Source organism: Tamandua tetradactyla, chromosome 2, assembly GCF_023851605.1.
Source record: "Tamandua tetradactyla isolate mTamTet1 chromosome 2, mTamTet1.pri, whole genome shotgun sequence".
Classification (NCBI taxonomy): domain Eukaryota; kingdom Metazoa; phylum Chordata; class Mammalia; order Pilosa; family Myrmecophagidae; genus Tamandua; species Tamandua tetradactyla.
The window spans coordinates 167,746,028-167,761,522 of record NC_135328.1 but is presented as its reverse complement, the minus strand read 5'-3'; the positions used below and the strand labels follow the sequence as shown (position 1 = coordinate 167,761,522).

The window sequence follows — 15,495 nt, the reverse complement described above, 5'->3', positions numbered from 1 at the left end:
AGAAGGAGAAGAGAGGAGTAAAGGGCTAGGAAGAGTAGTTGAGGATATAACAGGGGAAAACTTCCCAACCCTAATAAAGAACATAATATATACAAGTCAAAGAAACCCAACGAACTCCAAAGAGAATAAATCCAAGTAGGCCTTCCCCAAGACACATACTAATCAGTCTGTCAAATGTTGAAGAGAAGCAGAAAATCCTGAAAGTGGCAAGAGAAAAACAATCTACTATACCCAAGGGAAACCAAATAAAACTGAGTTCAGACTACTCAACTAGCACCCTGGAGGCGAGAAGGCAGTGGTATGACATATTCAAGATCCTGAAAGAGAAAGACTTTCAGCCAAGAATTCTGTAACCAACCAAACTGTCCTTCAAAACTGATTAGAGTTTTCACAGACAAAGAAATCCTGAAAGATCTGTCAACAAGAGACCGGCCCGACAAGAAATACTAAAAGGAATTCTGCTGGCTGAAAGAAAAAGACAGGAGAGGGAGGTCTGGAGGAGGGCACAGAATTTAAGAGTACCACTAAAGATAATTTAAAGAATACAAAGAGAAAGGGGGTAAAGAACATATAGATCTGACAAATAAAATAAAAAAGATAAGATGGGCAGTGCGATGGTGGCTCAGTGGCAGAATTCTTGCCTGCCATGCCAGAGACCTAGGTTCAATTTCCAGTGCCTATCGATGCAAAAAAAGGTAAGATGGTGGATTCATGAAGCACCTTTTTGGTAAAAACTTTGAATGTTAACGGACTAAACTTACCATTAAAAGATACAGATTGGCAGAATGGTTTAAAAAACATAATCCATCTATATGTTACTATAAGAGACTCATCTTAGACCCACGATACAAACAAATTGAAAGTGAAAGGATGGAAAAAGATTTTCCATACAAGTTGTAACCAAAAGAAAGCAGGAGTAACTACACTAATATTGGACAAAACAGATTTTAAATGTATAGACATCCTAAGAGCAATGAAGAACATGATACACTAATTAAAGGGTCAATTCACCAAGACGATACAACAATTATAAATGTCTATGCTCCCAATCAAGGAGCTCCAAAGTACATGAGACAGACATTGGCAAAACTGAAGGAAGGGATACATGTTTCAACAATAATAGTAGGAGACTTCAATACACCACTCTCCTCTATAGATAGAAAAACCAGTCAGAAGATCAACATGGAAATAGAGAAGTTAAATAAATTGATAAATGATTAGACCTAATGGACATATACAGGTCATTGTACCCCAAAGCACAAGGATATACATTCTTCTCTAGTGCTCATGGAACATTCTCCAGACTAGATCATATGCTGGGGCACAAAATAGGTCTTTATAAATTTAAAAACACTGAAATGATTCAAAGGACTTTCTCTGATCATGATGGGAGGAAGATGGATCTCAATAACCATCAAAGATTGAGTACATTCACAAATATATGGAGATTAAACAATACACTCTTGAACAACCAGTGGGTCAAAGAAGAAATTGCCAGAGAAATCAGGAGCTATCTGGAGATAAATGAAAATGAGAATACAACTTATCACAACTTATAGGATGCCGCAAAGGCTGTGCTGAGAGGGAAATTTATTGCCCTAAGTAACTATATTAAAAAACAAGAAAGAGCAAAAATCAAGGACTTAACAGCACACCTGGAGGAACTTGAGAAAGAACAGCAAATGAACCCCAAAGCAAACAGAAGAAGAGAAATAGCAAATTAACTCATTTTATGTAGCTAACATCATTTTAATACCAAAACCAGGTAAAGATGCCGTAAGAAAGGAAAACTACAGGCCAATCTCCCTAATGAACATAGATGCAAAAATTCTGAATAAAATATTAGCGAATCAAATCCAAGAACACATTAAAAGAATTATACACCATGACCAAGTGGGGTTTATAGACACGAAATGGTTTAACACACGAAAATCAGTTAATGTACTATAGCACATTTTGATTTCAAAAGGGAAAAACACATGATCATCTCGACTGATGTTGAAAAAGCATTAGACAAAATTCAACATCCTTTTCTGATAAAAACTACAATAGATAGGAATCTGAACTGGAACAAAATAGTCTTTTCAATTATGGGGCACGGAAGAACTGGATATTAATAGTCAATAGAATGAAAGAGGACCCCTAATCTTACACTCTACACAAAAATTAACTCAAAGTGGATCAAATACCTAAATATAAGAACTAGCACCATGAAGCTTCTAGAAGAAAATGTAGGGAAACATCTTCAAGACCTAGTAATAGGAGGTAGCTTCCTAAACTTTACACCCAAAGTACAAGCAACAAAAGACAAAATAGATAAATGGGAACTCCTCAAAATCAAATGCTTCTACACCTCAAAAGACTCTGAGTGTCTTCAAAAGGTGAAGAGGCAGCCAACTCAATAGGAGAAAATATTTGGAAATCATGTATCAGACAGAGGTTTGATTTCCTGTCCATACAAAGAAATTATACAATTCAACAACAAAAGAACAAACAACCCGATTATAAAATGGGCTAAAGATACGAATAAACATTTTTCTGTAGAGCAAATAGAGATGGCTCAAAAGCACAAGAAGAGATGCTCACTTTCACTGGCTATAAGGGAAATGCAGATCAAGACTACAATGAGATTCCACCTCACACCTATAAGAATGGCTGCTATTAAACAAACAGCAAACTATAAATGTTGGAAAGGATATGGAGAAATCGGGACACTTAGGCACTGCTGGTGGAAATGTATAATGGTGCAGCCACTATGGAAGACTGTTTGGCGGTTCCTTAGGAAATTAAATATCGGGTTGCCCTATGACCCAGCAATAGCACTACTTGATACATACCCAGAAGAACTGAAAGCAAAGACACAAACAGACATTTGCACACCGATGTTCACAGCAGCATTATTCACAATCACCAAAAGATGGAAACAAACCAAATGCCCATCAACAGACCAGTGGATCAACAAAATGTGGTATGGTAGTTAAGATTCAGTTGACAACTTGGCCAGGTGAAGATGCCTAGTTGAATTGCTGTGGACATGAGCTAATGGCATGTGAACTTCATCTGTTTCTGATTACATCTGCAGTCAGCTAGGAGGCATGCCTGCTACAATGATGTTTGAGTTAACTGGCTGATGCTTAAATGAGAGAACGCAAGTAGTACAGCCCAAGCAGCTCAGCATACCTCATCTCAGCACTCGCACCTCAGCCCAGGCCTTTGGAGATGCAGAAAGAAATCACCCTGGGGAAAGTTGTTGGAACCCAGAGGCCTGGAGAGAAGGCCAGCAGAGACTATTCTGTGCCTTCCCACATAAGAAAGAACCTCAGTTGAAAGTTAGCTGCCTTTCCTCTGAAGAAATAAATCCCTTTTATTAAAAGCCAATCCATCTCTGGTGTGTTGCATTCCGGCAGCTAGCAAACTAGAACATGTGGTATTTACACATGATGGAATATTATGCAGCAGTAAGACAAAGTGACATCCTGAAGCACATGACAAGATGGATGAGACTTAAGGACATAATGCTAAGTGAAATTAGCCAGACACAAAAGGATAGATACCATATGATTTCACTTTTATGACCAGGATAATCAGAGGCTTATATAATACAGAATTGCCATAGCCCAAACACCCCTAAAGAGAGGGATGGAAAGATCAAAGATGATGGTAGAGTTACACAGAATAAACAGGATTTAACAAAAAAATATGAATGCTGAATCATTAAACTGATATCTCTTTTAGTCTCCAGGTTTTAGAGCAGCTAGAAGTAAAAACCTAAATTGTGGAACTGTACCCCATGTCAAACTCTGAAATATGTTCTACAACTTATTGTGGTGCTGTGCTTTGAAACTTATAGTTTTTTGTATATTTTTTCACACAAAAAAATGAATTTTCACACAAAAAAAGGAAAAAAAGTCAATTGTAATGACAAAAAAATTTAATATAAAAAGATAAATATATTTAAGCCCTCTAGCCTCCTATATTCTGGAGCAGCTAGAAGGAAAAATCTGAGAGGATCGTATGGTAACCCATGACAACCTCTGGGATCTGTCCTGAAACTACTAAGTTGAAGAGTGCTTTGAAAACTATTGCTTTTTTATTTCTTGGCTTTGTATTTTGTTATACTACACAATAAAAAGTTACAAATAAAAAAAAAATAATATATGCCAAAGCAAATTTTAACTTGAAAGCATTGAGTGCAATATTAGCTAATATTGATAGATCTGCAGAAAGAATCTACACTAAATAACCTAACTAAAAATTCTTTCCCCTACTTATGGACAAAGGTTTCACTCACCAAAGGATTAATTAACACACAATAGCTGTAGCCAGTGATATTATGAATGAAGCCTTAGCTTCTGTAACTGAGATTTAGTTTTCTGTGGCAGGTGGGGCAGATGACAGGCAAGCTAGAAAGTCATTCAGTTTGTGAACTGAATTACAACTTTTTATCCATCTGTACTTCAACTCAGTCATCTCTCTTTTTAACACCAAATTGGCCAAAAAGACATTAGCAAAGTAACAGGCCACAAAGCATCAGAAAATAACCAAGGATTTGCTCGCTTTTTGAAGATACAAAAGGAAGAAGGATATAGCATACTAGCACAAAGCTGCCTGCAGCCAAGAGATTCTGGAGGTCAACTACAGAGTTAAGCCTCAGGAAGTTACCGAGGTGAGCTGAGGTAAGTGTCTAGGGCAGCTATTGTTAAAATGGAATTGCAGTGAAGAACATGCAAAGCTGTTTGGCTCACTAGGATTAAGCTACAAAATATTTAGAAGTCAGATCCTATCTACTATTTCATTTCTTATTTCATTTCCTCTTCCCCACTACCAATGCTATATATAACTACATATCTTACCTTACTGAAAAAATACATTATCAGCACCCGTTTTGACAAGAAATTCTTAATCTGAATTGGAAAAAGGGAAGAATTAACACATTTACAGCTTTCAATTTTATTCAAGCATAATTATACATTCCCAGGTTCTTTTGATATTTACTTAAATCTTACATCATGCAGAGAAAGAACAATGATATTTAAAATAAACCACTTAAGTATTTACTATTATATTAAGCATTTACCATTGTACTATAAACTGGATGACCAAGATGGACCATCTGACTTAAACTGCATGCCCACTGTATTATTTTTGCAACTTTCCTGTAAGATTGAAGTTATTTCAAAATAAAAATTAAGACATACACACACACAGACAAGTAAACTTTCTATTGTAGCAACACATACAAAAAAGAGATATATATATATAAATACACAAATCTTGATCTCCTCTTACAACTTCTACCACCATCACTCTGGTCAAAGACAGCACCATCTCCCACTGGATTACTCCAACAGCCTCATCACTGCCCTCTGGTTCCATTACTGCCCTCTTAGAGTCTATTCACAACGTAGCAGCCACAGCAGCACCTTCAAAACCTAAGCTATGTCACTTCTGTGGGCAAAACCATCCAGTAGCTTTCTATCTCACTCATATAAAAAGCCAACTACTTCAAAACAGATAGCAGACCTGATGTGCTTGGGGGTGCCTGCTACCTCTTTGACCTTTATTTATTGTCCACCTATAACACTCTCCCCTCACGCAATCTGTTCCTGCCACACTGGGATCCACATTGTTCATCACACAGTCCAAGCACACTCCTACCTCAGGGCCTTTGCATCTTGCTGTTCCCTGCCCTGCCCCCCCATCCCCTTTAAGAGCTCTGATCAAATGTAGCCTTATCCATGAGATGTATCCTTATCACTCCACATAAAATGGTTTTTCCTCCCCTATGTACTCTGTTGTCCTTACTTGCTTTATTTTTCTACACAGCACTTAAGACAATATCATATTTCTTCCCTTTCATTTAAGACACATATTTTTATATTTTAATAGCACATATTGGGATGCATTTTATAGTCAATAGCATGTCATAGATTAATTAGCAACTTTTTAAATAGTAAATAAAATAATCTTATAATTGATAAAGTTCTACATTCAAAGAAATACAGTATATTTTGCTTACTCCTCTCTTTTCCCTCACTAGAATATAAATATTATACAGACAAGGACTTTGTTTTGCATGCTGCTGTTTTCCCAATGCCTAACATCATACTCTACATATATAAAGAATGCAAATTTTTCTTAAATAAAAGAAGTCACAGATCAAAGGCACTGTATTAGATTAAGCTACGTGAAACTGCCACTTGTATAGATCAATATCCGTCAAATATTGACATCATACAGGCCAACTTAATATGAGGTGTTTAAAAAAAATCTATTTATCCCTGATTGCTTACTCATGTGAGATTCTTAATGCTATGTTATATACAGATACAAATCTTATAACCATCATCCTACCTGTTCACATTTATTCTGAATCCATGAATAGATCAAACTGGGCTCCCCCACAGTCTTAACCTCAGCATTAACAAAGGTAGATGGAGAAGGATTAGAAAATTCAGTTATTTGCTGATCTGTAAAAGAAATCAACAAGATGAGATCTTGGGCTGTGGGATCCTCTACAACTATGACATTTCAAATTTTAGGAAAGAAATCTTACCAGAAGGAGAAGTCCATAATCTTGGCCCTCTTTTTCTTAGGTGAGGACTTTGAGGCGATCCATAGCAGGTGTTTACATCAAAAATTCCAGCCATCCGATTCACTATACTTGAGCCAAAAGGGGTCCCAAGGGGACTTGCAGCATCAGGTGTAGATGATTTTGAAGGAAACAGCAATGTTTTAACTAATGGTGGTGCTGAAGGTCGAGTCATCTGGCTAGATTTTGGTGTCTGAAAAATAATTTCTTCTGTAAAAGAAAAGACCCAATGCTAAAGAGGCAACCTAATCCAAGCAGGTCATTATGGAAGTTCTCGAAACTTATACATCTCAATTTTTTGTTTAATTCATTTACCCAAGGTTCAGTAGACTGTTTCCATTTAAGTTTACATTGTCAAGATTCAGATTTTGTCACTGCATATCAAAACCCACTGATATTCAGATTTAAGAGTTGACAAAAATCAAGTTTTATATATCCTTTTTTCTGTCGGATAGGCATAGCCTCTCTCGTTTTTTCCTCTCCATGAACACACTTATGTTCAAGATCAGTTTCACTAATTCTGAGCTGCTTTTGAATCAACTCATCAATTTACATTTTATTTTTAAATGGCAATACCCTTAATTATTGCACTAGAATCTGTCCAATTTTACTGCATGTTCCTACTGAACTATTCCATGGCTAAATATACCAAACCTGTAAATGTGCGAACATATACAAAGTGCCAACCTTATAAACCCGTTATACCCAAAGTATTTCTAAGTCAACAAATGTCACACTGAAAACTAATTTGCCCATGAGTTCTACAAATCTGACTTATAAATCTGATCTACAGTTTCTTTAAAAATTATCTTATAACTATTTACCAATTTAGTTTTAGAGCTTTTAGAGGAACATTTTTCCTGCCACTTCAGCATAAGACACAAAGACAAATAAATTACATGTGGAATTCTATCTTCTTAATAAAACTGCCATTTGACATTTAATATTTAAGTACCAATTCTAACAACATGACTTTTAAGGGTTAGTATAAATTAGGAATCGGAGAATCAATGAAAAATTAAGACTGAAGTTTGGGATTTTTGTTCGTAATTATTACTCAAAAATAAGAGACAAGTTTTAGGTAAGTAATGAGATATTACAATAATTTAAAATAATGACTGCTTAATATTTGGTCAGATTCATGATCCACCCAAGTCAGGAATACAATAATCTTTCTAAAGTGCTAATTTGATGTCATTGGCCTATTTAAAATTTTTCAATGGCTCCATGTCATCCCCTACAGGATAAAATCTAAACTCCGTTTTATAGCATATAAGGCCTCTTTTCATTATCAAACATCTTCCCTGTTCAAACTCTTCTTTTCATTTTCTCCCCTGCACTTTATACTCCAGTAATATCAAACTACTAGTTATTTCAGAGAACAAGTTTTTTACTTTTCTGTACCTCTGGTCATATTATTTTTCTTGCTAAGAATATTATAACCCCACCTCTATCACACTTTCACTACACTTTCCTTCATGCTTTAACGCATCTGTTAACTATCCATAAAGTCTTTTCTATTCCCCTTCAATTAACAAATATTAAATACCTATGGCTCCCTACCCTCACGGAGCTTGCAAACCAGTGGGGAAGATAAGATGAGCTGGAGTGACAAATACGGAGAAAGTCTGGAAAGAACATACTGCTGTGGGAGAGATAACGGAGACCCAAATTGCTCACAAAATCAGGTAGATTCACCCTTCCTCTATATTTCTACTGTATTTCACAGAATTCCTTTTAACACTTATGTAATCTTGCCAATATTTGTGTGCTTCCAACTAAAAGGTCAGCTACAAAAGTGTTTTTTCATTTTTGATTTCCTGGCTTCTAGGAAATCAAATGGCTTCTAGCATACTGTTTGGTACACAGCAGGCATTCAATAAATATTAGTTGAATAAATGAATGCTAATCTGAAAGTTGGTAAGGTCTGATACAACCTAGAATTTTTAAAAATCTGACATCAATAAACTTATTTAAATAATTTTTCATTTGTAAGCTATTTGTGGTTTCGGCATACAACCACTCCAGAAAAATTACTTTAAAAACACAAATGAATTTGATTTGGCCCATACAGTGACTTTTAAGTGTCAAAAATGAGTTGCCAATATTAAAACTAGAATATTTTACCTAAATACTTTTTTGATTTCAGTCCACTCTTGAAAAAAAAAAGACCAGGCTTCTGGTTGACCAAGATGGTGGCATAAGATGTACCAGGGTACAGTTCCCTACAGACTCTTTAAACAACTAGCAAAAACTGGCAAAGACATCCTCCTTAGAACTCTGGAAAACAGTTAAAAGGTTGCAGTAACTGGATGAGTGCCAAATCAAAAAAAATGCAGCTTTCCAAAAGGGTAGGAGAAGCTATGGTGCCTTGCTGACTCCTCCTTCAGCCCCTTTCCTGTGTGATATGGAGCCAGCCTGCACTCCCATTGTGGGTGCTAGCCATGTTCTACAAAGAGCAGACTAACTCTTAAGAATTGAAAGTGGGTGGGCAATGGTAGCTCAATGGCAGAATTCTCACGTGCCATGCTGGAGACCCAGGTTCAATTCTCAGAGTCTGCCCACGCCAAAAAAAAAAAATTGAAAGCAAGAACTTGAACAGATTATTTTGCACAACAATATTCATGGTGGCATAATTCACAATTGCCAAAAAATGGAAGCAACCCAAGTGCCCATCACATGATGAATGGATAAACAAAATGTGGTACAGACATACAATGGAGTATTATTTGACCATAAAACAGGAAACAAGTTCTGATACCTGCAACAACATGAACTTTGAAGGCATCAATGTTGTTTAATAAGCCAAACACAAAATAACAAATATTGTATGCTCTCACTGATATGAAATAATTAGAATACCCAAATTCACAGATTGAAACTAGAATATAGGTTACCAGGGGCCTGGGTTGAGATAGGGAGTAGAGAGGCAATGCTTAATTGGTACAGAGTATCTATTTGCAGTAACAGAAAAGTTTTGGTAATGGAATCTGGTAATAGAACAACATTTTGAATGTAATTAATATCATTGAATTACATATTTAAATGGTTAAAATGGGAAATTTTATGTTGTATATATGTCACTAGAATAAAAAATTTAAAAAAATCATAGGACTGTAAAACAACAGTGATTCCTAACATAAACAATGGACTATAGTCAATAGTGTATATATAAAATAATATTGTTTCATCAATTGCTACAAAAGTACCACATTAACACAAAGTATCAACAGTAGGCAAAAATGTATGTGTGAGGAGGATATGTGGGAAGTCTGTATTTTTTGAATGATTTTTCTATAAAACCACAATTTCTCAATTAAAAAAAAGGTCCAGAAGTTCAGGGTCCAAATTCGATAGTGGGTCCATATTCGCACATAATTATAATCAACTAAAGCTAACTTATAGCTTCCCCCGTCAGATGAAGTCTGTACGCTCTTCAGTTTACCAGTCTTCACCCAACCAGTTTCACTCATGTTCAATAAATGGCTCCAAAAGGCATTTGAGCGTCAAATCCTTTTATTAGTCTTAGAATCATAGGCATTTTCTATATAAGGAACTTGGTGAAATAGTATAGGTTCCTCTTCCTGTACCTCTTCCTCTCAGCCTCCATCTTTCACACTGAAGGAGGACTAATATCATATTATACTATCTTGAAAAAGTAAGTGTAATGACCCTACCCCTAAATCACTTAATCATTTCTGTTGCCCTTTTGCAGACACCGCATAGCAACATTTTGTCTCCAGAAGAATGCAAGCAGAATAGCATCCAGTATTATCTGTAAAGATTCACCTGGCTTTATATTAGAGTAAGATGAAGTCTTCTATTTGATGACCGACATTTTGTCAGTCTTTTTAACACTACCACTACAATGGACTTAATTTTTCAATCTGCAATGATACTTCTCCTGTCTTTTTCTTGGCACAGTACATCCTGTAAGTTAGATCAATTTTCCTAAATATATATACTTTAAACACACACACATATATCCTCAGATTAACTATTGTAATCTTTTGTAGGGAAAAAAATGCAAATCCTTCTCCTTTCTTAGCAGTACTAGAAGTTACCTGAACAGCTTGATTTCTTAGATTCCACTGGATATGATGAAGACATCACTCTCCCATTTGTAGCAGCAGCTTCTTGACAAAGAACCAGTTTCTGAGTCATATCATTTAAAAGATTCAAACACTCCCTTGAAATGGCTGTCCAATAGTGGGGATGCCCACCTAAGAGGTCCAAATATAAACTTTAAAATGCAGACAAACTGATAATCTCCTTTCACAGTAGGGAGAAAAAAAATCAACAAAAAATGCTACATTACACTTTGTATCAGGGCCCACTATTCTTAGTTAAGATCCTGTTAATATTCATGCCATCTAATGGTGCTCAATATGTATCTGTGAAATGAATTACTTTTCCCAAAAGGCTACAAGAAAAAATTTGACATTTTACCATTAAAAACCCACTCAAACTGGTCACTAAGATCAAGTCAAGCACTAGGGTATGGTTTGAGTGAAAAGACCAGGAGTACTTCATCAGCAGTATTGATGAGATTGAAGATTAAGATAATAAACACTAGTAAGTCAAATAGTCTTCAGTGACCTCTAAACTGTTTAGTCTGACCTCCAACGGTTCCTTACATTTTCATTTGTAATACATCCGCTTTTTTTGGTAACATTTGTAGCAGTGACCCATTATTTAACAATGATCATACTTCATATATGGATAGTTTATATATAGCTATCTATTTAATTTAAACTACTATGATCCATACTGTTTTTAAAATTCTCTAACTTCTTAGTGTCTTTTGATATTCTAAAGATAAATCTTCTGAGTTTCTCGACTAATTTGAGAATTTCTAAAGACTTGCCTCCTAGAGCTGTCATGTAAAAATTAACCAGGCTTCATTACAATTGAGAATAGCAGGAATCTACTGAAAACTGGTCTCCCTATACTATTCACAGATCACTCCTTAAACATTTCCCCCATTTACAATTCAAGAGGAATATCAATTAACCTGTAAGCAAAAACAAATATTCCATCTACAATACTCCACTGGCCCCAGGATGATTTGCACTTTTGTAACTCAGGACCCCTGACAACCTATACAATAGTTCAGCTAAATTTTAATAATATGCCTTAGATAAAGCTCTCTGGTGGAGAATATGACTCCCTGTTACAGTTTACTCAGATCTCTGGTGAAAATATTTAGTGTATAGAGAATTTCTAAGTGAATCAAGTCTGATTTAAAAAGTACTGGTACAGTTAATTTTTTCACAGCATCAGTTCTGGATTTTTCATGTTACTAAAAGGAATTTGCCTCCAATCATTTATATTTTTACATAACCGTATTTTATATCCATATAATGTTAAAATACAGAAGGTTTATCTTACACTCTGGAATTTGGCAAGTTTGGCAAAATAATGAAGAGCTGATTAGAGAGATGAAAAACTACCCAGGTTCTTTCTTTGTTCCCTAGTAGCGCCTGGGGTGGACTATATTCCCTCTATGGACAAGGCACAACACTGGTAAAGCTGCAATTTTGAGAAGCTTGGCAAGTACGTAAGAGTGGAAAAATGTTTCAAAGTTGTCAAAAGCATCCCTGGGTCACTGTCAAATCTAGTTTCCCCACTTTTTTATTTAAGGGAGGCAGAATAGCAGAGCAGGAGGAGGGAGCACTGTGTTTAGAGTCCAGTGATAATTTCTTATTCCAACTCTGCCATTAACTTTATTTAAGCCACTTAATTTCTCTGATATCTAGACACACAACCCCTCCCCCATCTAGGGATTAGACCACTTAATTTCTAAAACTCATAAAAACATTAAAATTTTAGGCTTTTTCCTCCCTTTTTTAAAAAATTAATTTTATTTACAACATGCCATATTACAACTTAAGTTGTGCTTTTTCTAAGACTGTTAATCTACTTCAAAATTCCTTCAGGTGAAAGGAATGAGAGGGTTGAAGGAAATGAAAGTTAAAAATATTTTCTGGTGACATAAAGTCTATCTACTGTAGTGCACTTATTTGTATAAGATTTAAATCAGTACTTCATTTAATGGACTCAATAGTTTCATATTTTATTAAAAGCAACTCTCTCACCAAAATTCGTAAGTGGAACAGTCTTTGCACCTACATGTCTATTCAGGTTTATTACTTTTAGCAATACCTGGTTGGCTAAGGCTAAAAACTTCTTGTCTTCGTGAAGGAGAATATTGAGAAAGCAACATCAGGTCCTGTAAAGCCAAATACTAAAGGAAAAAAAAAAACATTATTTTTTTTAACTCCTATATAAAATCTTATGAATTGGGACCTGCATTATATGCCCAAAGAGAAATTAATAAGAATTTTTCATGGAGAAAACAATATTTCAGAACCATCCTTTTAAGATTTCTAGTATGTTCCTGCCTCTACCTTTCCCTTCTATTCTAGGCTCCAGCTACAAGGGACTACAGAACTTGCTATGTTCTTTCCCACCTCTGGGGTAAGAAACTTAAAGACTACTTCCCCCCAGAACTTTCCCTGAACTCCTCCCACAAACATATAGTCACACAGCTCTCAACCATGGCACTTAATGTACTGTAGTTAATTGCTGGTTTACTTCTCTGGTCTGGTTCCACCCACCGAACTGTGAGCCCTATGAGAGCAGGAACAAGACCCTAAAGCAGCTATTACATCCAAAAGCAGTGCCTGACATCCAGCAGACATGCAGCATCTGTTGAACGTTTTCACTGAAAATGCTCATTTTCTTTTCCTAGCAAATCTCTCTATTCATCCTTCAATTCAATCATCTCCTCTGTGAAGTTTTCTTCTATAGGTCCCAAGCAGAATAAACAGTTTCCTCTGCATTTGCCATAGTAAATTTTAATTATTTTGTGTGTTTGTCTTATCTTCTCCATTAGGCTGGGCTATGTCCTATTCATCATTATATCCTATGCAAGCAGCAATAACTAAATTTCTGTTAAATAATCATGATTAACTGATATTTTAAAGTTTTCCTAATAAACTTGTCACAATGATATTTAAAGGTAATTAGAGACTTGATAGTTTACTTTTTCTATTAGTTTATAACTTATATACAGCATGATCAAAACTCTAGGTTCTAACTACTTATTTTCTTTGAATTCTTTTTTAAAAACTATGACCTTTGAATGGATCACACATATTGTAATCTACTTTAAAATTTCAAAATACAATTTGAATAAAAACAATTTATTCTCACTTATCTTGATTTCTAAACTTATTGCAATTTCTTTAAACTCTTTCAATTATAATTTGTTTTAGGATCATTATCCTAAAACATATGTTTTAGGATTAATTAATTCATATGTATGGAGAGTGCACTTAATGTCTACACACTGCCAACCATAATTTTTATCATAAAAGCCAAAAAATACTACGAGTTAAAAATACAATTTGATCCAGTGATAAAAAAAATCAACAGTGTTATGTTTTGTTATCAGGCAGAGTTTGTGAGAAGCTAATGCATACTGTTCAATGTTACACTTTATGCTTGCAAATATTTTTATATCTATTCTGAATACAGACCCTGTTAGCTAGCTTATGCATATAAGATTTCAACAAATACTTAAATTTTAGTCACTTGGAATGAAAAATTTAAAAGTAAACAGCATTCAATGTAGCAAGTAGGTGATTTTTACAATTCTAGCACTAGAACATACTAGACCCTCAAAAAATATATCTGCCAAATATAAGTCCATTCTGCATGGTATGACAGAGAAAACTATGTGAAAATACAAAAAACATAGTTCCGGTACCTTTATGATGAGGGGAGGATTGCTGTTTAAAACTTTAGGGAGGCATTCATCTGACTCTTCTCCAAATGGTGGTTGAACAGGGAACAAATGAGCCTATCAAATATAATCAAATATAAAGACTATGAAAAAATTATTTTCATGACTGTATTAAATTCAGTAAGCACCAAGTATAATTTATTATAGAAGGAAATACAGAACTAAATTAACCTCTATAGTGTTCCTTGAAAAACAGGTTGCATTGAAGGTTTAACACTCAACACCACTTTCTAAACTGTTACTGTCCCAATTTTATTAGCCCTCTACTTGCCAATAATAGAAACAAATTTTAAAAACACAAATTCTCTAAAGCCACTGAATGATTCAAAACTATAAAGAACATAAAATGAAACAAACATTTTTTAAGATTAACACTTGGATGACAAAGACAAAGCAATTCTCATTCACTTAAAAGATTGTTGTCAGAATTATCCAGATTATCACCTTCAATTTTCAAAATCATTCCTTCAACATAAATTTCAAAACTTTCCTTCAAAGAACACAGATATTTTATTGCCTTATATTTAAATATCTTCATATGATCTGAATCAATAACATAATTAATTAATTAATTTAAAATTCAAGTCCATCTAGTATTTATTCAATAGAGAAATGTGAGCCTCCAGAAGAAAACTCGAGCGCAGACAAAACATAGTATCATTAGCAGCCCAATCAGCTTAATTTCCAAAAGTTAAGTGAACATCAACACTGTCTCTCAGAAACAATATAAAGTAAATGACAGTTATAAATGAAGCATTCCTAATAAAGTCACAGGAGACTAACATCTAACTTACAAAATGGCTTCTGGCACAGCATGGTGAGCACAGCCCTACTGAAAAACAATTTATTCACTCTGAAATACAAAAGTACTAACAAAAAAAGAAGAAAGAAAGAAAAAAATGAAAACAACTCTATACAAACCTCTGTGGCATAGATTTTAAAGAGTATCCATGAGATGTACCAAGTTGTTAGGAGAAAGGCACCACATAGCCAGACGTGGTAAAGTAATGAGAGATTCAAGAGGCCACCAACAGTGTTAAGAGGCTGTAACTGCCTACCAAAAAAAGAAATTACGATTTAATCCTATAGGGAA

At 35.0% G+C, this 15,495-nt stretch overlaps 1 protein-coding gene across 2 annotated transcripts in view; it reads right to left on the bottom strand.

Moving 5' to 3' along the window:
* Positions 1–15,495, bottom strand: part of NDC1 (NDC1 transmembrane nucleoporin) — a 68,632-nt gene that overhangs the window by 31,528 nt on the left and 21,609 nt on the right. For both annotated transcript variants that reach the window (XM_077149583.1, XM_077149582.1), the window contains exons 8-14: positions 15,324–15,456; positions 14,367–14,459; positions 12,758–12,839; positions 10,657–10,815; positions 6,557–6,802; positions 6,355–6,470; positions 4,854–4,904 (exon numbers count right to left, since the gene is read on the bottom strand). In XM_077149583.1, the coding sequence (XP_077005698.1) occupies positions 4,854–4,904; positions 6,355–6,470; positions 6,557–6,802; positions 10,657–10,815; positions 12,758–12,839; positions 14,367–14,459; positions 15,324–15,456 (880 nt within the window). The remainder of the gene's footprint in view (positions 1–4,853; positions 4,905–6,354; positions 6,471–6,556; positions 6,803–10,656; positions 10,816–12,757; positions 12,840–14,366; positions 14,460–15,323; positions 15,457–15,495) is intronic.